At 43.5% G+C, this 23,075-nt stretch overlaps 1 protein-coding gene across 7 annotated transcripts in view; it reads left to right on the top strand.

Moving 5' to 3' along the window:
- Positions 1–23,075, top strand: part of SIL1 (SIL1 nucleotide exchange factor) — a 262,858-nt gene that overhangs the window by 25,921 nt on the left and 213,862 nt on the right. For 2 of the 7 annotated variants that reach the window (XM_047729773.1, XM_047729772.1), the window contains exon 1: positions 21,170–21,282. The exons of 2 other annotated variants lie outside the window; for them this stretch is intronic. In XM_047729773.1, coding sequence (XP_047585729.1) covers positions 21,201–21,282 — 82 coding nt within the window. In that variant the 5' untranslated portion in view covers positions 21,170–21,200. Of the gene's footprint in view, positions 1–21,149; positions 21,283–23,075 lie in introns of those variants that run through there. 3 more of the 7 variants (XM_047729783.1, XM_047729774.1, XM_047729777.1) reach the window with 3 other exon arrangements.

Here is a 23,075-nt window from a genome sequence, read left to right as displayed (position 1 = left end):
TTTTGTTCTCTGCTGTTTCCATAGAGCCTAGACTACCTGGCACATAGTAGGGCCTCTATAAATACTTGATGAATGAAGAAATGAAATCCTGGGATGGTCCTTTAGCCAGCTAGCCCTTCTCTTTGCAAGCTTAGGTGTACTTCCCCGGAAGACACGAAGAGATTTTTGTATTTAGTGATAATCTTTCCAGCATGAAGATTTAGTAATTGGCCCATTTGGGCTAGTGGTGGTAGATACAAGTATTCCATGTTGGCAACCTAAAGTTTTCATCTTTCTTTGGAAGCATTCTCATCCCCCATTCCCAGACAGCCTGGTTTAGGATTATATTCCAGCTGGTCTCCACCTCCCCCCACCCAGAGCAATGCAAGTGGTTCTTTTCTTCCTCACTTTTTTTTTTTTTTTAATATACTCTCAACATCCAACTTGGGGCTCGAACTTACAACCCTGAGATCAAGAATTACATGCTCTACCTACAAGCCAGCCAGGCGCCCCTTCTTTCTCACTTTTCTTAGTTCCTCCCTTGGATAAGAAGCCATTTGCCAAATTCATTTGTCAGTTTTCTGTAGTCATTTATTCTGTGTCTCAGCAGAATTTGACCTACTTGGTCCCATCCTTCCATTTGAAACCCTTTCTCCACTTGGCTTCCATGGCACTAACACTTTCACGTGTCAGTTTTTATTTTAGGATACTTTTAGATTTATGGAAAAGTTGCAAAGCCACTACCAAATTGCCCTATGCCACACACCCGGTCCCCTTCCTGCCCCCGTCCCTCCCCCCAGCATCTTCCTTTAGTATGGTGCATTTGTCATGCCTGTTGAGCCAAATTCTAATATATTATTATTAATGAAAGACCATATTTGATTCAGATTTTCACCTAATGTCCTTTTTTTGTTCAGAATGCCACATTTTATTTAGTTGTCATGTCTCCTTAGGCTCCTCTTAACTCTGACACAATTTCTCAGACTTTCCTTGTTGTTGTTTTTTTTTTAAAGATTTTATTTATCCACTTGACAGAGAGAGAGAGAGAGAGAGAGAGATCACAAGTAGGCAGAGAGGCAGGCAGAGAGAGAGGAGGAAGCAGGCTCCCTGCTGAGCAGAGAGCCTGATGTGGGGCTCGATCCCAGGATCCTGAGATCATGGGCTGAGCCGAAGGCAGAGGCTTAACTCACTGAGCCAGGTGCCCAACTTTCCTTGTTTTTGATGAACTTGACACTTTGGAAGATTACTGGCCAGGTATTTTGTAGAATGTCTCTCAATTGGGATTTGTCTGGGTTTTTCCTATGATTAGATTTCCTCTTCCCTTTTCTATGGAAGACTATAGAAGTGCCATTCTCACTCTATCCTATCAATTGACATGACTTATCACTATTGATGTTAACCCTGATCACCCGGTTGAGTTTAAGTTTGCCAGGTTTCTCCACGATAAAGTTACTCTTCCACCATCCCTGCCCTACTTTTATACTGTATTCTTTGGAATGAAGTCACTACGTACAGCCCACATTTAAGGAACCCTTGGAGGTGGAGTATTTACATAAATTATTTGGAATCCTATGAAGGGGACTTGTCTCTTTCTCCACTTATTTGTTTACTTAGTCAATTAATTTATATCACTATGGGCTCATAATTACTTATTTTGCACTTTGGGTTACAATCCAGTAAACTTTATTTTGTTGCTCAAATCTTTCCACTTTTGGTTATTGGGATCACTTAGCTATGTCCCTTTAATAGACTTCCATTACTGGGTTGTTGTTGGAGACCTTACTTTCTTTCTAAGACTGGAAGATGCTCCAGGCATCTTCCTGCCCCAGCTCTAGAATCAGCCATTTCTAGAAGGAGCTCTGTTTTTTTTTTTTTCCACAACAAAAGAGTTTCACTCCCTGAAATTACATTATTTCCTTGCATTCTATCTGTATCTCCCACTAGAACATTAGGTCCTTAACAGGACTTTTTTGCTTATTCACTGCTGAATCCTGATTACCTAGAATAGTATCTGGCACACAGGAGGATATCAATAAAAGTATAGTGAATGAATGAATAAATGAATAAGGCCAAGTATTATGCCTTTTATATACATGTATTCTTTTTTTTAAATTCAAGTATAATTAACGTAAGGTGTTATATTAGTTTCAAGTGTATAATGTAATGATTCAATAATTCTATACACTGTTCTGTGTTCATCATGACAAATGTACTCTTAATCCCATTCACCTATTTCACCTATCCCCACACCCTCTTCCCCTTTGACAACCGTCAGTTTGTTCTTTGTGTTTAAGAGTCTTATTTTTTTGTTTGTCTCTTTTTGTTCTTTGTTCATGTGTTTTGTTTCTTAAATTCCACATATGAGTAAAATCTTATGTTGTTTGTCTGTCTCTGACTTATTTCACTTAGCATTATACCCTCTAAATCCATCCATGTTATTGCCAATGGCAAGACCTCACTCTTTTTTTAATATTTGAGTAATATTCTACTGTGTGTATATATCTATATTTATATTTATATCTACATCTATATCTATCTATCTATCTCACATCTTCTTTATCCGTTCATCTGTAGATAAACACTTGGGTTGCTTCCATATGTTGGTTATTGTAAATAATACTACAGTAAACAGAGGGGTGCATATATCTTTCCAAATTGGTGTTTTCATTTTCTTTGGGTAAATACCCAGTAGTGGAATTCCTGGATCATATATTTACAGGCATTCCTCAAGATGCTTTGACACTTACGAGAATTTGATCAAGGCTAGATATAGAGATGGGTGGACATATGGATATATGAATCAAAAAATGGATGAATGAATGACTGAAGGGATGGATAGATTATTAGATGTTTGAATGAATTGAGAAAAGGATGGAAGATATTACCACTTTGCACTCCAGTTGTTCATGAGAGAAAGTGAATGGTGAGGGGCCTCATTCTTGATTCCTTCCACACTTTCTTCTTCCACATTCAATCAACTGCTAAGTCCTGCCAATTTTACATCTCAAATACTTCTTAAATCCATTTCCTGTTTTTCATTTCAACTGCTCATTGTCCTAGTGCACACTCTCTTCATCTCTTGCCTGGATGCTGTTACAGACTCCTAACTCATCTCTCTGCCTTCAGCCTTGTGTCTCCACTCCCCCTGCCACTCCGCCCCGCCATCCACATTCCAGAGGGATCATTCTAAAATATAACTATGCATGTGTTACTCCACTGCTTAAACCCTTAGGGTAAAGTCTAAACTCCTTAGCATGATATAAAGCACCTTTGATGACCTGGATCTTGGCCATCTCTTTAGCCTCTCTCCTGCCATTCTCTACCTTGCACTGATTTGTATGCCTCAAAAATACCAAACTGCTTAGAGTTTCCACCAGGGATCATGCTGTCTCCCTGCTCTGTCCTTTGCTTATAGTCGCCTCCTTGCCTGGAATGCCCTTTCCTCACATCCATGGTTTAGAATTCTTACCTGTTTCAAGTTGAGAAACAGTTACAAAGCATGTAACTTTGCAGTTGTGATTATGCTTCGTAATAGGCCAGGACTAGGGTTCCAAGTTTAAAGAGAGTTGTACAGATGACAATGAACACACCCTTCACTTTTGTGTCCTTGATAACTCACTTGACTCACCCTAGTCCTGGTCCTGGTCTTTTCTAGACTGGAAGTTTGCTGAAGGTGAGAATTTTTTCTCTTATTCCTATAATGCCTGGTTCAAGGACTGGTGTCCAGCAGGTGCTCAGTATCTGTGGGAGGGAAGGAGGAAGGATGAACTGGAGGTCCACGACCCACGCCTTAAGTACAGACTCTGCATCTTACTAGCTGTAGGAATCTGAACAAGTTTCTCTCTGTTCCTCAGTTTCCTCATCTGTGGAAAAGTAATGATAATAATGAATATATCTATTAGAAGATTGTCTTTCCATTTTAAGGGAGATTATCCATTTGGCCAAAAATTTAGGATTTATCAACCACAGCCAATTTTCATTTCTAAATAGCTCCATTTTGATTCTTTTTTTTTGTCCCATGAGTTTAGAAGTGTTTCCAAATGCATGGGGGGGCTTGTTATCTTTCTGTTGTTAAGTTCTATTTCGATTAGAGAAGGTAGTCTATTGATTTTTTTTTTTAATCTGATGAAATGAGCTCTCCAGTCTAGTGTGTGATCAGTGCTTTAGATGCTACATGGGTGCTTGAAAGGATAATCGTTGGCTGTCTCATGGGATTACTATGAAGATAAATATTAGATAAGACCTATACAGCACTTAAAACAGCACTTAGCACTTAGTAACATCTCAAGAAGCAGCGGCTCTCATTGTTGTTTTGTTATTATTGTTGGTGGATGACAATCTTAGTTGTTCCTCTGTGTGTTACCAGGAGCTCTGGGAATTAGGGAAATTGAGCCCTTTCCTGCAAGTCAGTGCTCTGCGGTTTAAAGGTCTGTACTGGCTGCAAGGTCAGTTAATCTTTGACACAGAGAATACCACTCAGCTCATTATGGGGACTAGAGCTCAGAGTTTGAATCAGACTGACCTCGGCTGGGGCCCTAGTGTGGCCCTTCACTAGTCATGTGACACTTCCCTTCCTCCAAATTCTACTTTCCTTACTGGGGTTTGAACTTGGACTTGCAGGGTTTTTAAGAAGATTAAAGTGAAAGCCTTCAACACAGGACTGGACACAAAGTAGACCTCTGGTAATATTGCTTTCTTTTCCTTTCCTTCCACTGAGGAACAGAGAGGAAGGAAGATAGAGCTGTAATATTGTAACCATCTCTCCTCTCCTCTGCTAGACTTCTCTCCTTTGAAAGCCTCCTTCTCATCCCTGCAAGGCTGCATTTCTTTGATGGTCCTCATCATGGAGCAGCTTGAAACTAGCCATGAGTGAGGGAGCGGAGAGGGGGAAGAAAGGGGATGTTGACATATGCAAATCACTACCCAGCCTCCTGCCAAATTAGTGTGACACCTGCTTGGACAGAATTTCCTTTTCATTTCCCATGTGGAAGAGCCCAATTAATTTTTCAGGCTGCCAGTCACCTTATCCCATAGATGACAGCTTCTCAGACCTTCAGTGAGAGCAGTGTCATCCTCTCTGGAAGCCACTCAAAGTTGGGATTTGTCTCTGCTCATTCTGGAATCTTTAGGTGGACTGCATGTCTTGGGCACCTCTGCCTTGCCCTAGGGCTGATGCTGAACTTCCCTCAACACTGACTTCAACCTCTCCTACTTTCTTTTTTTTTTTTTTTCTAAAGACTTCATTTATCCATTTGACAGAGAGAGACCACAAGCAGACGGAGAGGCAGGCAGAGAGAGAGAGAGAGAGAGAGAGGGAAGCAGGCTCCCTGCTGAGCAGAGAGCCCGACGCGGGACTCGATCCCAGGACCCCGAGACCACGACCCGAGCTGAAGGCAGCGGCCCAACCCACTGAGCCACCCAGGCGCCCTCTCCTACTTTCTTTTAACCCTCAGTCCCAGTGTGCAAAATGGGTTGGTTGATTTTCTTATCTTTGAGGAAGAGGTATGAAACACATAGAGGCAGAGCTAAAGGGGACAGTTAGGGAAACTCTGGAGGGGGATATTTCAAATGCACTTTCAAAGATATACTCTGACCTCCTTCTTACTCTTCCTTTTAGTTCATTGCCTCCTGTCATTTTGTCTCCCACTGTAATTCCCACACAGGTCAGACAAATTTCATTTTCTCCGCTTCTGCCTCCAGGCTGCTAGAGAAAACCACAGAGAACCATGCTCACTGGCTCCAATGTCTGATTTCCAGGTGTGATGAGGTGTTCAATGCCCCTTGATAATTTCTTTTATCTCCAGTTCATGATTTTTTTCATTCTCCTGTTATGAGCATTTGGGCTTATTACCGGTTTCAGCTATCATGAATAAAGTTGCTATGGATATTCTCATACACATCTTTTTGTGAACATATGTTTTTCTTTTTCTTGGGTAAATATCAAGGAGCGGAATTGTGGGGGCACTTGGTGGCTCAGTTGGTTAAGTGTCTGACTCTTGGTTTCAACTCAGGTCATGATCTCACTGCTGTGGGATCAACCCCCGCATCAGGTTCTGCACTCAGTGTGGAGTCTGCATCAGTTTCTCTCTCCCACTCCCTCTCTGCCCCTCCCTCTGCTTTATTTATTTTTAAATAAAATCTCAAAAAAATAAAGGAGTGGAATTGTAGATTATTTATAAGAAAGTACCAACAATTTTCCACAATGTTGTACCATTTGGTGCCCTTATTACAAAGAAAGATCCCTGGGCTCCATGCTAGATTTACTGAATCAGAATATTCTAGGAATAAAGGCCAGAAAGCTGTATTTTTAATTAATTAATAAAGTAAGCTGTATACTCAACATGGGGCTTGAACTTATGACCCTGAGATCCATCTCTACTGACTGAGCCAGGCAGATGCCCCCAGGAAACTGTATTTTTTTTTTTTTAAAGATTTTATTTATTTACTTGACAGAGAGAAATCACAAGCAAGCAGAGAGGCAGGCAGAGAGAGAGGAGGAAGCAGGCTCCCTGCTGAGCAGAAAGCCCGATGTGGGGCTCGAACCCAGGACCTGGGATCATGACCTGAGCCGAAGGCAGCGGCCTAACCCACTGAGCCACCCAGGCGCCCCAGGAAACTGTATTTTTAAAGAAATCTCCCCATGTAATTTTACATGCATTAATTTTAATGCAGCTAGTTCGTTAATTGGCGTGTGGAAACCACTTGGAGAATACTTAAAAATCTTTGCTTTCAGGTTTTATACCCCCTCCTGAATAGATGCACATCTGTTTTCCCTGTCCACCACATATCATGATTGCAAATAATGAAATAGTTGACTAACAGTGATGTAAGGAGTAAGGACATTTGTTTATCTCGCATAACAAGAAACAGAGTTTAGTAGCTTCACATTTGGTTAATTTAGCCATGCGACAGTGTCATCAAGGATGCAGGTTTTCTCATTTGCTATCCACAGGGTATTTGTTCCATTGTAGGGCTTGTCCACTTATGCTCCTAAATTGGCTGCTGCAGCCCTCAACAGCATGAGCTTGCATGATGACTTCCAAGGAGGGAAAGAAAGGGGTTGAAGAAGATACTGATTGAATTGAGTAGGAAAATGTTTTCCAGAAGCTACCAGACTTCCAGGCTTCATTGTCCAGAACCAGGTTACTTGTCTATCTTTAGGCTTAAAAGGGTGGGGGAAGAGGTTTTGAGACAGTATCTGGCATTTTTGAGGCCCTGTAGCAGGGGACAAGGAAAAAGGGTAGGAAAATAGCTTTTGGGTAAGTAATCAATAGTATCTTCCTCAAGACCTCTCTAAAACTACTCTTAGAAGGTCACCTTATTACTAGATCCAATGACTTCTCTCCAGCTATCCTTGTACTTGACTTCTCTGTGATGTTTTTTGTTGCCAGTTCTCTCTCAAAACTCTTTTCTTGTTTTTTTGCTATACATTCTCTCTATCTCTCTGATCACTTCTGCTTGGGCTTCCCTCCACTATCCTTCTCTACTTTATAGGCTAGTGTTACCATGGGTTTTTAACCAGACCTTGTCTTAGCATCTCTGAGCATCTGAACCAAGCAATTCATCCTAACATGTGACCAAGACCTAATGAGAGCTGTTTGTGGTCGACCCCTTGAGACTTTGTATCTGGCCATGGGCTTCCTTTCCTCACTACAATCCTGATACTCTCTTTGCCATGACTCTTTGTCTTCTCTGCGTTACAGCGGTATTGCTCTTGATGAGATCCTTACCAGCTCTCTCTTAAGGATGGACTTAAAAAAATGTTGCTTATTGTTATGCCCCAAAAATGGGTCCGTGATTAAAGGAGTGAGACTGATATAAAGCGAAGGTCAAGCAAAGCTTAATTTCGTGCCAAGCATCAAGAATCAAACTGACCAGGCTGCCTGGGTGGTTCAGTGGGTTAAGCCTCTGCCTTCAGTTCAGGTCACGATCTCAGGGTCCTGGCATCGAGTTCCGCATCGGGCTCTCTGCTAGGCAGGGAGCCTGCTTCCTCCTCCCTGTCTCTCTCTCTCTCTGCCTACTTGTGATCTCTCTCTGTCAAATAAATAAAATCTTAAAAAAAAAAAAAAGGAAAAAAAAAGAATCAAAGTGACCTGCCAGGGCCGCACCTCTTACAAAGAGGGCAACCTTTCTGTTTCACGGACTAGCTTTTAAGGGCAAAGGCCATGCGGTGGGGCAGGGCCATGCACAGGTGGCCAATGAGATTGTAACACACAGAGAAAGCTGCACAGTGATGCTAGGTGACCAATTGAATTGCGATTTACCCTATAATAGACATTTGACCTAGCCTATCATACCTTGGTCAGAACGGGTGCCCCAAAGGTGCCCAAAGGGCGGGGCCCATACTCCTTGGTAACTAGGGAGTTACTGATCAGATGTCTTCACCTGGCCTGACCCACCCTTGTATCTGGGCTTTGTTACCTGGAGCTGGTTTCCGGGACTTGTTTTTAAGTCCCCTGGGGGAAGGGGAGCAGGGATAGTTTAAGGGTTAAACAACGTTATTTTTTTTTAAGATTTATTTATTTGACAGAGATCACAAGTAGGCAGAGAGGCAGGCAGAGAGGCAGGCAGAGAGAGAGGAGGAAGAAGGCTCCCCGCTGAGCAGAGAGCCCGATGCGGGGCTCGATCCCAGGATCCTGAGATCATGACCTGAGCCGAAGGCAGAGGCTTTAACCCACTGAGCCACCCAGGTGCCCCACAACGTTATTGTTTTAACCTTGATGGAAGCCTCTAGCTAAATAGGTCCTTAACTTATAACCTCTTAGAGGGATAGATGCTGGAACTGAAGGACACTTTGTTTTTCCACACTCCCTGGGATTTCAGAAAAGCAGCTGTATTGCTCTACAAAATAAAGAAGTGATGAGTTTGGAGTTCCAGAGATTAAAAGATCAAGAAGAGAGAGAGACTAGAGTCAGTTGAGAACTGGGTGGTAGAAGAGTTGAGAAGCACCTACCGCTTATGGCTACATGAGAGAATATGAATAGACACATCTACAGCTGAGTTTTTAAGTGAAACAATGTGTGTTATGACCCCTCTCTGTGATGTATAAATTTTTATTGAATACTTGTGAAGCCACCATATATGTCATATGACTCGATTTCAGACAGACAGCAGTGAGGGGCCATAGGTTTAGGAAGCTGGCAGTATGGACATGCCCAAATCTCACACCCAGGCTATGAAATCCTCTCTTTGATCTCTGGCCTCAAGCAGCTTCCAGCCCACCCTCCATGTAGCTGTGCCTATGACACAAACCCGGTCATTTCCCTGCTTAAATCTTTTACTAACTGCCCAATTGTTTCTTCTGAAACCTGGGGTTCTTCATGGAGCATCGTCAGGGGTCTTCAGTACCCATGAGAACATTTGTTATTTAGTTTCAGGATTAATTTTTAAAATAACTTTTTTTTAAATAACTTTTAAAAAAGATTTTATTTATTTATTTGACAGAGAGATAGAGAGAGCACAAGTAAGCAGAGTGGCAGGCAGAGGGAGAGAGAGAGAAGCAGGCTTTCTGCTGAGCAGGGAGCCTGATGTGGGGCTCTATCCCAGGACCCTGGAATCGTGACCTGAGCTGAAGACAGCCGCTTAACCAACTGAGCCACCCAGGCGCCCCATCAGGATTAATTTTTTAAAAAAACTTATGTATAGTCCATAATACCCAGATGACCACCTTATAACCAAGTACTTTGAGGAGATATTAGTATTAGTTTCCACTCATATTTATTGATCAGACTGGTGCCAAGTAATCTGAAATGATGGCATTTAACTTTTTTTTTTCTTAATTTGTCAGAGAGAGAGGGAGAGAGAGCGAGCGCAGGCAGACAGAATGGCAGGCAGAGGCAGAGGGAGAAGCAGGCTCCCCGCCGAGCAAGGAGTCCGATGCGGGACTCGATCCCAGGACGCCGGGATCATGACCCGAGCCGAAGGCAGCTGCTTAACCAACTGAGCCACCCAGGCGTCCCTGAAATGATGGCATTTAACTTTTAATGTTGTAATTATTTTTAAGCTCATTATTGACAGATATATCCTCAGCACCTAGAACAGTGCCTGGCACATCGTAGGTGTTCCATAAAGATTTGCTGAATGAATGAATGAATGAATGAATGAATGAATGAAATATCTCAAACTGAGTTCTTTTATTCTTGGGGACTCTCTATAATTTGAGATCTCCTCAGCGTGGCATGTGAGGCTCTTCACAATCAAGCTAGGAATACTCAACTAGTAATTTTATCAGACAGTCTGGGCAGGATGTGGAGGCGTAGTCCTTTTTAGAAAATAAAAAAAAAATGAAAGTAGAAAGGATTTATGTACATTTTGACAGGGAAGCCGTGATATGCAAATGACTTGCAAATATAATGCAAATGACATGCAACTTCTCATGCAAATGAGCATCCTGTCTTTGGAATCAACTGCCAGAGTATTCACTAATTTGTCTGTGGCACTGGCAGTAAATCTTTCAAGGGCTTAGGATGCAAGTTTCCTTGATGGGAATGCGTGTGTATTGGGAGGAGGAGGTGGTGGAAAGGGGTCACTCAAGGAAGAGTCAGTGTGATGCTACGATCTTGCTTCTTAGTATGAAACTTGGTACAGTATGCAGCTTAATATGAAGTTATTCTGCCACGATACTCCAATTCCTTTCGGAATTGGCAGCAAGTGTGAGTGCAACATGCAACCTCACATTTTCTGTCCCACCGGTCTCCTATCATTCAGGCTGTGGACTACAAGAGCAGAGACAGGGGAGTCAGAGATCCCTCACCATGAGGACCACAGATGAGCCAGAGACAAGGGCTCTTGTAAATCACATCTGAAGGAGATTAAGAGCCTGATGTGGAGTTCTGCATTTCCTAATCTCATGACAAGAAGAATTTAGCTGAATTTTTACTAGACCTCTTAGAAAAAGGTGGGTGGTTACAAGAAACATGGGGGCTTTCTGAGAAATATATCTGCTTAATCTCAATACCAATGATGTGGTCTGACAAAATTGGAAGCTTACTTAGAAATCTAAAGGAAATAAAGGTCAGCTGTGATTTTTTTTTCATTATAAAAACTTGTTCTTCCCTGTCCATGATGTGAAAGGAAATTTTTGGTTACACAGACTCTCCTCCAATGATTATAAAGGTACTGGGAAGGGGTGCCTAGGTGGCTCAGTCGGCTGAGCATTGGACTCGATTTCTGCTCAGGTTGTGATCTCAGGATCCTGAGGTTAAGCCCCACTCAGTAGGGAGTCTGCTTGAGGATTTCTCTCCCTCTGCCCTTCCCTCTGGCCGTGCATGCATGTTCTCTCCTTCTAAAATACATAGATTGATCTTTTTTTTTTTTTTTTAAGTATTGGGAAGGGGCACTTGGGTGGCTCAGTCTGTTAAGCACCTCTCTTTGGCTCAGGTCATGATCCCAGGGTCCCGGGGTTGAGCCCAGTGGTGGGCTCCCTGCTTAGCAGGGAGTCTGCTTCTCCCTCTGCCTCTCTCTGCCATCTTGTGCTCTCTCTCTCTGGCTCACTCTTTCTCATATAAATAAATAAAATCTTTAAAAAAAGTATTGGAAAAATAAAATAAAGGAGCCTCTATCAGATATATTTTAACATAGCTCAGAATCTGTGGGGCACCTGGATGGGTCAGTCAATTAAGCATCTGACTCTAGGTTTTGGCTCTGGTCTTGATCTCAGGGTCATGAGTTCAAGCCTCACATTAGGCTCCATGCCCAGCATGGAGCCTACTTAAAAAAGAAAATTAGGCAACATGGCTCAGAATCTTTTTTTTCTCTGACACTTTGCTTCACAGTCAGACTTTGGTTCAAATTCCCATCTCCCAACTATACATATTCAGTCACTTTACACAATTTTTCTGAACTTAGTTTTCTCATCTGTAAAATAGGAATAAGAGAATCCTTGGGAGATTGCTGTGAAGATTAAATGAGATAGTGGATATACTAGGTGATGTAGAAATGTTGATGTTCAGAGCAAATGGTAAGAAAGAATTCTTGAGACTTTTTGGTGCAAAAAGGTTGTTTTATTAAAGCATGGGGACAAGACCCATGGGCAAAAAGAGCTGCACTAGGATTGTGATGGGTGACTGATTATATACTTTCAAGTTAGGAGGGACTGAGAGATAGTGTAAGTCTCTAAGGAATTTTGGAAGCAAGATTTCCAGGACCTTGAGGGGGCTAGCTATTGTTAGGAAGAGTCATTTATTACTGTTCAGTAAAACCTTAGTCATGACCCTTCAGATGTGTATCAGTGGTCCATATGCTTGGAGGATGATTGCTAACATGTATCTTGGGGGTAGAAATAAAGGAAGTTTCCAAAAGAATTTTATATGTTAAAGCAGACTTAAAGGATCGGGGAGGGGGGCGGGTGTCAGGACAATATTAAGCTAAGATTGCCTTTTGCTCTTAGTAAAGTGTCAACATTGAGACAGTTGAGTTCCTAGAGGAAGGTTGCCCATTTCAAGAACTTATCAATGGGCTGTGAGTACCAAGGAAATTTCATTTTCTCTTTTGCCTTTGTTTCCCACATCACTTAGCCCAGTGTCTGGCTCACAGTAAGCATTCGATAAATGTAGCTATTTGCAGTGGTCATTTGTGGATTTGCTGCTTCGAGTCCATTCACTCTCTGTCTGGTAAATGTATGTCATTGCCTTCTGAGGAACCATCATTCTCTCCTCAGTCCATGTAGTTCTAGTGAAACAGACTCCACCCTGAGCACCAGGAATAGAGCATGTGACTTAGGTTTAAACCAACTGGACCATTCTATCCTCTAACCCATAGTTATTGATTAAAAAAATGGTGGCATACACAAAGTTACCACATGCTCTTGAAACTCCATTCCTCAATATATACTCAAGACAATTGAAAACAGGTGTACAAATAACAACTTGTATGTGAATGTTCATAGCAGTGGTATTTATAACAGCTAAAAAATGGAAATAATCTAAATGTCCATTGTCTGATGAACAGATAAAGAAAATGTTGTGGGGTGCCTGGGTGGCTTGGTCATTAAGCATCTGCCTTCAACTCAAGTCATGATCCCAGGGTTCTAGGACCGAGCCCTACATTGGGCTCCCTGCTCAGCGGGAAGCCTGATGCTCCCTCTCCCACTCCCCATGCTTGTGTTCCCTCTCTCACTGTCTCTCTCTCTGTCAAATAAATAAAGTCTTAAAAAAAAAAAGAAAAGAAAATTTTGTATCCATAGAATAAGAACCTTGAAAACATTATGCTAAGTGAGAAAAAAATTCCCCAAAAGACCTATGTATGATTTCATTTATATGAAATATCCAGACTAGGCAAATCTGTGGAGACAGAGAAAGCAGCTTAGTGGTTGTTAGGGACCAGAAAGAAGGGAGTGGGGAGTGACTGCTAATGGGTATGGGGTTCCTCTATAAGTTTCAGCCTAAATGTTGCCTTTTTGGGGAGACCTTTCTTAAAACCCTCAGTGACATTAGATCCCATTGCACCTGGACCATCTCCTCTGTGTGGTTATTTGATTAATTATTATTCTTTTGTTTCATGTCTGTCTTACTTGCAGTTTTTAGCCTCTTGCAAGAAAGGACTATTCTGGTTAGCTGTTTCTAGGTAACTAACTACCTCAGATCTTAGTGCTTAAAACAGAGTTTGGAAAAGTAGGGACCATGGACCAGATTAGCCCACAGCCTGTTTTTGTATAAGTAGAAAACTGTGCCTGTGTGTGTGTTTACATTTTTAAGGGGTTATTTTAAAAACCCAGAACAAGAACACTATGTGACAGAGACAGTACAATGGTCATCAAGGCCTAAAATATTTACTATCTAGCCCTTTACAGAGAAACTTTGCCTACTTGTGGACTAAAACAACAGCCAGTTTGTTACAGCTCATGGTTTTGTATGCCAGGTATTCAGGAAGGGTTTGGTTGGATGATTCTTCTGCTCTCTGTGATGTTGACTGTGACCTCTCAGCGGCACTCAGCGGGAGGCTGGTCTGTCTGAAGTGTCCATGAAGGCTTCACTCAAAGTCTTGTACCTTGGTGGGATGTGTGGAAGGCTGGGCTCAGCTGGGTCCCTCTCCCTGTCTGTGCTGTCTCACTATCAGAGTGGATGGACTGACTGCAGAATGGCTCAGGGCTCTACGAGACCAACGTGGAAGCTTTTAAGGCTTAAAACTGGATAACATTGGTGTGCCTGGGTGGCTGAGTGGGGTAAATAAAGCCTCTGCCTTTGGCTCAGGTCATGATCATGTCCAGCTCTCTGCTCAGCAGGGAGCCTGCTTCCTCTACTCTCTCTCTCTCTGAGTGCCTCTCTGCCTACTTGTGATCTGTCTGTCAAATAAATAAATAAAATCTTTTAAAAAAACTGGATAACATCACTTCTTCTGTACTCTATCGGTCAAAGCCATCTAGAGACACAGGGATGGGATATATATTCCACCTCTCGATCATGGGAGTGCAAAGAATTTGAGACTACTTTTAATCTGCTTCAAGACTAAGTGTGCTCACTCACCATTAAATCCCCAGTTCTTAGCACAGGACCTGCACATGAACTCAATAAATTTATCAAGTCATGGACACACTGTAGTAGGTGGAATCTGACCTATTTGTAATATTAAAGTATTAGATTTGGAGCTAGAACAAAGCGTCTCCTTGGGCCATTAGGAACATTCCATCCCATGTGTTCCATTTGGAGAATACTATGGTCCCAGCACTGTGCTACATCACTCTCAGAGATGTAGAACTTCAAGATGTAGTTTGAACTTCAGTTTCCTTTTTGGTTAATGAGGAACAGTAACACCTGCATTTCTCAGGCTATCCATGAGAATTATATGGCATACATAAGAAAGCTTTCTAAACTATGAAGTTCTGCTTCATGTTGTTATTATTCTCATTCTCATTGTTGCTCAGGGTGGGTAGCTGATGAGGCCAGAGTCCCTAGATCCCCTGACCTGGGGAAGGACCCCTTACCCGGATCTCCATCTCTTACCCCTGCCAGTCACTGAGGAGCAGGCATTAGGAGAATGAAGTAGGGTTCCTGTGGCTATGCAGTCCAGTTCTAGTCAGGGAAGATTTATTTCCCCACAGGGGTTCTAGCGATGGTTTGTTTGGTCTCATAATTCCATAACGATCTTGGTGCCAGTGCGTCCCACTCTGGGTGTCTCTGCATAGGCTGTGGGGAAATGGGAAGCCACACTAGCTAAACAAGTAAGAATGATGTGTTGCATGTGGCCAGCCCCTTGCCGCCTGAGCTGGCCTATTGTGTGCTCCAGCGTATGCAGTAATAAAGATGCCACTGAGAAAAACCACATTCAACTTGTCATCTTCACCCAGCCCGGAAAATGCGGTATGCCTTCTCCAGAAGAGCTCCCAAGACCTTCTGTTCCAGAGACACTCCCATACCTTTCATTTTATGTGTGCCTCATTTTTGACCAGAGGAAGGCTTTGTCTGCTTGAGTAATACCTCTTTTTCCAACCTTTTCACAAAAGCCCATATACAGCCTGGGCATGATGTATAATGTGTGTGTGGAATGTGCAGATCCGCCACTGGAATAATTAGTTCAAATGTTAAGTGGGAATATAAAGCAGGATCTCCTGTGTGAGCTTTTAAGTATCTGTACATGTACTGTGTGTGATTTAACTGTACCCAGCTTTTAGTGCCACATCTGTGTAACCAAAAGACCTGGAACAGAATAGTACTAGCAACCAAGATCAATTCAGCACTTACTGTGCCAGGCACTGGGCTGAGTGCTTTGCATATGTCATCTCATTTAATCACCATACAGTTGTTGAAGGGAATACTAGTATCATCTCTATGTTACAGGTAGGGAAACAGCCCTGTAAGGTAGGTTAGGGTTAGAACAACTTGCTTAACTATTGAGGGGCTGTCAGTATTTGAGCCATCTGTCTGATTCTAAAGCCATTTAAAAACTGTTCCACAGTCCCAAATCCAGTCTTGCCTGCTAACAATGATGCTGGATTTGATGACCTAATATTCTGAGACATGCACAGAGCGAGCCTTATTCTCCATATGTGATCTCCCAAAGCTTGCGTGCTTGGGAACCTTTATGAAGGACAGTGTCAGAGGAGGGAAATGTTCTCCCCTCATTGACTTACTGACCCAGGACCGTGCTAGCATGTGCAGGCATGGTCAGTCACTGTGCCTGTCACACCCGGGAGTTCCCTACAGCAGACAGCATCCCATCTGCAGCTCTCTGCTTGGAGAAGCAGCCCTGGGCCTTGAATGGGGGAGGCACGGATTGGACTGGGAGAGGGCCCACACAGGCTGCCCTACAACAGCCCCGCAGTGGCCTTGTTCTTAGGGATCTTCCAAGTGTGTGTGGGTGGGTCGAGATTGCAATGAATTGTTCCAGTCAACTTGGTTCAGCCCAAATTAGGAATGTAGAGTTAAACCATCTTGGCCAGTCAGACATCTTGGTGTGATGCAGAAGACAAGAGCAAGAGGACAGGTGGTCCATGAGAAGGAGAGATGAGAGAGTAGCCTGTCTTTAGACCCCCTTGCTTCCAGCTCCAGTCCCTGCCTGTCTGTATTTACATAAGCCCTTTCTAATGGATCTGGACAAACTTGTACTTCTCTGTATGGTAAAGGAGTGAAGAGTTTGGAGACTTGAGGAAGAATCCAGGAGAAGACAAAGATGTGAGCTGGCTAACTGGGTACCATCCAAGGGAAAGAAAAGGTAAAAATGATTCACAGAGTGATGGAAGTGAGACAGGGACTTGGGAGGAAAGAACTGCTCAAGTAGGCTTCCAGGTTGTCTGCTGCGGAGTACGTGGGATTAACATTCTCCTCCATCACGCCTGTGACACCTGCAATAAGTTCTGCATTTCACACTGATGGTTGTGCAGCCATGGGTTCTTGGTGGGGAAATGGAGCAGGGTGAGGGGACAACTCACATCTAATTATACTCCATCTGCTCCCAATCTGGTTTTCTTAGGGTCTTTGTTTGACGTTCAAGGCTGCTCTCTAGTGTATGCCTTCATGTTTCCCTAAACACATCTAATTGTGTAATTATGTAAGAAATATATATGTGACGAAGGGCATGGCATTAGGTGACATGTTTGTATATGTGAATGCAGGATGTTTTCATTTATGTACATGTGTAAACACATCTGTGCACTCTGTATGACTCTGGATGTGTAAGCTGTGTGCACGACTGTGGGTGTCTGTGACAGGGTGTGGGGCTCGTGGCTATTCTCCAGAGATGGCTGCTGTGATACATCCCCTCCCACATGTTCTCCTTACCATATGATGTCAACTTCTTTCAGAGAGAGAGAGTTTCTCCTTCCTTTTCCTTCCATGTAGAGAGACCTCTGTGACTCCCTCAACCAACAGAACACGGCAGAAAAGATGCTATGTGACTTCTGAAGCTAGATCATAAAAATACCACGCACTTTTATGTTTTGTTCCCTTGGGATGCTCATTGTTAGAAACCAGCTATCAAACTGTGAGGAGGCCAAGCAGCTATTGGGAGAGGCCACTCGTCATGTCCTGGATGACAGTAACCAGTGAAGGTCCCAACCGACATCCAGCATCAGTTGCCGGCCATGTGTTGAGCTTCTTGCCTTCACTGAACCATGCCAGCTGACAGTACACAGAGCAGAGTTGGTTTTTCCCTGCCAAGCCCTACCCAAACTGCTAAGTAAATGATTATTTCGGGATGCTTAGTTATGCAGCAGTCGCTAACAGGAACAGGGCTGTAGCGGTGGCTGCCCTAACTGTGTATGTTCCTGTGGTTGGCTGTCTTTGTGGATGCCCGAATTTGTGTCAGATGTCTGTGTCCCTGAGTAGGTGTTGTGGATGAAGGTGTTTCTGGAGACAGAATCGGGGTTCTTGGGGTTTTGCTTTGGCCTCAGTGGGAGCTGTTTGGTGAGAACCCTTTGAAATCTTGTCTGTCTTGTAGGTCTCTTCTTTTGAGTGCTTTTCCTTTGAACCAGAGAAATCTGTTTAGCTGAGGGCAAATGCAGCTTAAATTTACTGACTTTTCTGGTCGAAGCCCCCTGGAGCTGCCAAGGCTTTGTAGCAGGTGACAGCAGGTGACATGTGAGGTCTCACATCCCTTTCACAGGGATTGTTTTGTTATTTTTCCTTTTCTGCTAATGAGGCCTTCAGAGATGAACCTGAGACAGAGGAAAACACAGTCACTGGCATCCTTGATATTTTCTGGAGTCGAGATACCTAAAATTCCTGAGTTCCACCAAGGAAGCTGCTTATGTGGACTCAGATGTGCCCAGGTTTCAGTGTAGAGATCATCTGGTTTCTACCATGCCTTGGCTGCTGCCACCCATGCCATCTGTGTGCAGCCCAGGAAGTGGAGGACCCTGCTTTTGAAGGCCAGTTCCTCTTGGTCTCCTTGGCAGTGCCCCTCAGCTTTTTGCTTGTTCTATGTTGGCAGCCCTACTCAGCTTTTCTGGGAACACTGAGAGCTCTGACTCCATACTCCTGCCCTTGCACTGTCTCTCAGGACCTCTAAAGTGCTATTGTTCAATAGAGCTTTCTATGATGACAGAAATGTTCTATTATCTGTGCTGTATGGTATGGTAGACATTAGCCACATGTGGCTCTTGAGCACTTGAAATGAAGCTACTATGACTACTGAGTTTTAAATTTTATTTCATTTTAATTAATTTAATTAATTTAAATCTAAACACTACATGTGGCTGTTGGCTACCATATTGGACAACATAGATATGATGAGTTCAAGTAGTTTTATTTTATCTGCAAAATGGGAATAAAATCTGCCCCATCTGCCTCACAGGGCTGTCTGGGGAGCAAACAAGATGATGAATGGAGAAAAGATGTACTCACATAAGGAATTTGGAAAGAAAGACAGCAGTGTGAATCGAGTGGGGTTCTTATAGCTCTGTTAATATTTCTGTTTTATAGTCCTTGTTGGACAGTGTTGATTTGATCTGTTTACCTTTCTGTGTCTCTTATCTGACCCTGAGCTCTTTGAGGGTAAGAACCCAGTGAGACTATTTCTGCCCAATTCCAAGAGTAATTCAAGGAAACAGAAAAGAGACTTCTGTGATCCCATCACCCATTCTGTTCCCTAGACTTCAAACTTCCCACTTTTACAGTGGTCCTCCTTGTTTGCTGGCCATGAAAGTAGGGGCTGTCTGCTTAGGCCTAGCCCTGCACACTGGTTTTAGCAGCCGAGGCGGCTTGAGGTCAGAGCTGGTTCTCCTAGGAAAGTGGTCCTCAGGTCTTTTCAAGGTTTGGGGGACTGGCGGGGCTCAGAATTTCCCTTCCCCATACACTTTACCCAGTTAGCTCTGTCCCAAGAAAGAAGCCAAGCTCCTGTGTACTGGCATCTCTGTGTCCAGCTGGACTCTTCTCTTGGCCGATGCATTTATTTATTCATTCTAACATTTGAACTTATTTATTTATTTACAAAGATTTTATTTATTTGACAGACAGAGACCACAAGTAGGCAGAGAAGCAGGCAGAGAGAGAGGAGGAAGCAGGCTCCCTGCCGAGCAGAGAGCCCGACTCGGGGCTCGATTCCGGGACCCTGAGACCATGACCTGAGCTGAAGACAGAGGCTTTAACCCACTGAGCCACCCAGGTGCCCTGCTTATTCTATTTATAAGCATATTACTCTGGTAGCACTTTGTTAATGTCTTTTTATAACTTGCTTCAGGTGCGATTTTAATTTATATATTCATTCTGTGAATTACCATTGTGCACTTTTGAATGTTTATTATTTATCTTCATGGTACTAGGCAGTGACACAAGCTAGAATTATTCCTGGGCTACTCTTGCTAGCCTCCCGGGTGTTCCATGGAAAAAGAGAGCTGATAGCTGTCCTTTCCCACTTAGTCCCAGGAAAGTGTTCTATGCAGACTTTTCTGGGAAAGAGAGAGAGAAAGAGAGAAAGGAAGGAAGGAAGGAAGGAAGGAAGGGCCCCCACCCCTAAAAAAACCTGTCACTTCCCACTCAACTATTGCCCAAAGTCTTGTTCTCCTTCCCTAGACTACTAACCAAAGTTTGCTCACAGCTGCAAAGTCAATTTCCCATCTGTTTGAAGTAAACATAATCAAGAAAGTAGATCAACTGTTAGAAGCCCAATCTGGAGACCCATTGATTGTTTCTTCTTGGAAAAAACCTGCTATTTGGGGGAAGTTACAGCTTGTTTGGATAGTCATTTTCTCCACTTCTGAATGTCCAGAAATCACTATGTCTGGACTCTCAGGTCCTGAGGGAGCAAGCACTCCATTTTACTTGTCGGATTAAATGCCTCTGGTCAAGGGGAAGGTCTTATCATCGAAAGAGAAGGGGACTTTGGGAGTCACCCAAATCTGGCTTATATTCTCAGTTTTATTACATCCTGTGACTTTGTACAAGTTCAACTTCTTTGACCCTTAGCTTCCCCATCTATAAAAAGGACGGGACAGTTCTGATCTTCAGAAGTTATTATTAGTAAATATATATGCAACACATGGCCCATAAGATATTCAGGGGGTAGAGGAGAATTTGAACTGTGGATGACCATAACTTTGAAAATGATTGGTTGTGTCAGTACTGTTACGTACTGTGTCACACAGTACGTAAATATAAAAGCTAAATGACTTCCTCGTGACCTATCTGCATGAATTTTCTTTTTTTTTTTAAAGATTTTATTTATTTATTTGACAGAGAGAGATCACAAGTAGACAGAGAGGCAGGCAGAGAGAGAGAAGGAAGCAGGCTTCTTGCTGAGCAGAGAGCCCGATGCGGGACTCTATCCCAGGACCCTGAGATCATGACCTGGGCCGAAGGCAGCTGCTTAACCCGCTGAGCCACCCAGGCGCCCCATCTGCACGAATTTTCAAAGGACTATTTTTACTGCTTGAGACTCGGATGTACCACACACAGTGTGGCAACAGTTTGATTTCTCTTTACGCCTCACGTCCTCTGGTTTCATCTGTTGTTCTTTCCGCTAGAAAGAAATTAGACTGTTGGGAAATCAGAGATGAAACTTCAAAGTCCCATTTTAGTCTGGCTTGGAAGCAAAATCAGGCCCGTGGCGATCTCCTTCAGACGTGTCTCATTCTGGCGGAGGGATACAGGGGAAAAGGCCTCCATCACACGTGCGTTAGAAGGGGGGACTTAGCTGAAGCAGGGGAGAGAGGCGGGGTTTAACAAGCTCGCTAGCAGGAAAGGGAGGGAGGAGGCCGCGCGTCTTTTCTGGAAGGCGGCAATTGGGCGAGACGGCCAGTGACGCAATAACTGCGCGCTCACAGCTTCAGAGGATCGCCGCCGCGTCTGCGCATGGGGAGCTGGTTGCCGCTGCAGCCGCCTGGAATTGTGGGGGTTGTGTCTAACCCCTCGGCTGCCGGGCAGGAAGCCGAAGGTAGGGGCGAAGGGGCCGCCCGGCCCTGGAGCTGGGCGGGAGTCTCGGACCGGTGTCCTAGCCTCTTCCCACAACTGTTCCGGGGTCCCCACACAGGACACCTACTCCCCCCACCCCAATACATCTCCTACTTCCAAAGCGGGACGACCAAGCGAGACCGGGCCTCAGCCCAGGAGTCGCCTTACCTTTCTTTTTTGTTCACAGCGTCTCCAGTAACTTTTTTTTTTAAAGTGCCAGGGTATGAGGCGGTGGGAATTCCGAGACTAGCTTCTGATTCTCTGTTTCAGCTTCCTTTTCTGTTTCCTTCTCCCACCCTGTTTCTGCATCTAACCGCTCCTTTGCTGACATTCTGGTTCTTGGCCGAGGCCTGATGTCTCTTCATCATATGGAATTGACCATATGCCTTCGTCGTATTTCCACGCCTGACTTGTCTTGTCCTTTTTCCTCGTAGATGGAAGACTTGTCTTTGAAGTGCGGATTTTACACTTTGGTGTTTTTCAAATCACCTAGGAGGTTGTGTACATCCCTGGCCTGTACTCAGGGATTTCATTTAAAGTAGAGTATGGGCACCTGCAGTGCTTCCCAGGTGATTCTGATGGTCCTGAAATTCTTGCTTTGAGAGTCTCTCCTGTAGAAGACTGGAGGGAATCTGTTGCCATAGGAGCTCCTGAAATGGGTCTCTAGGTGGGAAAGAATACCTAACACCTGAGAGGCCATTGGGGGTTTCTTTGCATTCTAGAAGGTAGAGGTATTTAAAAAAAAAAAAAAAAAATTGCCCCCCCCATATGTAATGTCAGTTTTCTACTGAAAAGTTTAATATCTGGCATTGACTCCAGTTTGTGTGGCTTTCTGACCTCAGTAAAACAAAACCAACCACAAACTTCTTTGGGGGGGATTGAAGGGGTTAGATTAACCCAGAGGAGATAGGCAGGAGGAGAATGAATCTTCCTTGTCTGCTAAAAAAAAGAAACTGATGTGTTTATAAACAGTAACAGTGTTTGTTTTGACAGTGTAAAAGTTTTGTTTTATATCTTTGTGTCTTTTTAGCTCCCACCCGACCCATGCTTTTTTTGTTGTCTGATAGAAATATAGCCAGATTTGGGGTTTGGATAGGATTTTGATGGGTGCCAGGGTATGAGGATGTTAGGATTGATGTATAATATGGATTTTAAGTTGGTGTGTGGTTTCAGTTGAGAATATGGCCCTTGGGTTGTTTTTTTTTTTTTTTTTTAAGATTTTATTTATTTGACAGCGACACAGTGAGAGAGGGGAACACAAGCAAGGGGAGTGGGGGAGGGAGAAGCAGGCTTTCTGCCAAGCAGGGGGCCAGATGTGGGGCTTGATCCCAGGACCCTGGGATCGTGACCTGAGCCGAAGGCAGAGGCCCAACAACTGAGCCACACGAGAATGTGGCTCTTAGGTTTTTAAGAAAGTGTTGCCACACTAGATGTATGCTTTTCTTTTGGTTGTTTAATGAATTTAATCTGCTAATTATGTGGTGTTCTGAAGTGAAATTGGCTACAGAAAAGACTTATTTCCCCCATTTTACAGAGGGTAGGAATGGGGAATATGTTAGTAAGGTGGTGGTGATCCAGGAATGAAAAGTTGCCTTGTTCTTGGATTCCTGTTTTCTTGACCTTCCCTGGTGTCATTGGAGACCAGTTATTCTCTGCAGAGGCCAACTTTGACCCCTGGTGTGTTTCACTGACCCAATAAAAGGCTAGTGAAGTGAAACTGAAAAATTAACACTATGAGTTTTAAAGTAAACATGCTAGAACTTCTTCATTGAGTAC

The sequence above is a fragment of the Lutra lutra genome, chromosome 5, assembly GCF_902655055.1.
Source record: "Lutra lutra chromosome 5, mLutLut1.2, whole genome shotgun sequence".
Classification (NCBI taxonomy): domain Eukaryota; kingdom Metazoa; phylum Chordata; class Mammalia; order Carnivora; family Mustelidae; genus Lutra; species Lutra lutra.
The sequence above is the reverse complement of the archived record's forward strand: the minus strand, read 5'-3'. Positions and strand labels throughout refer to the sequence as shown.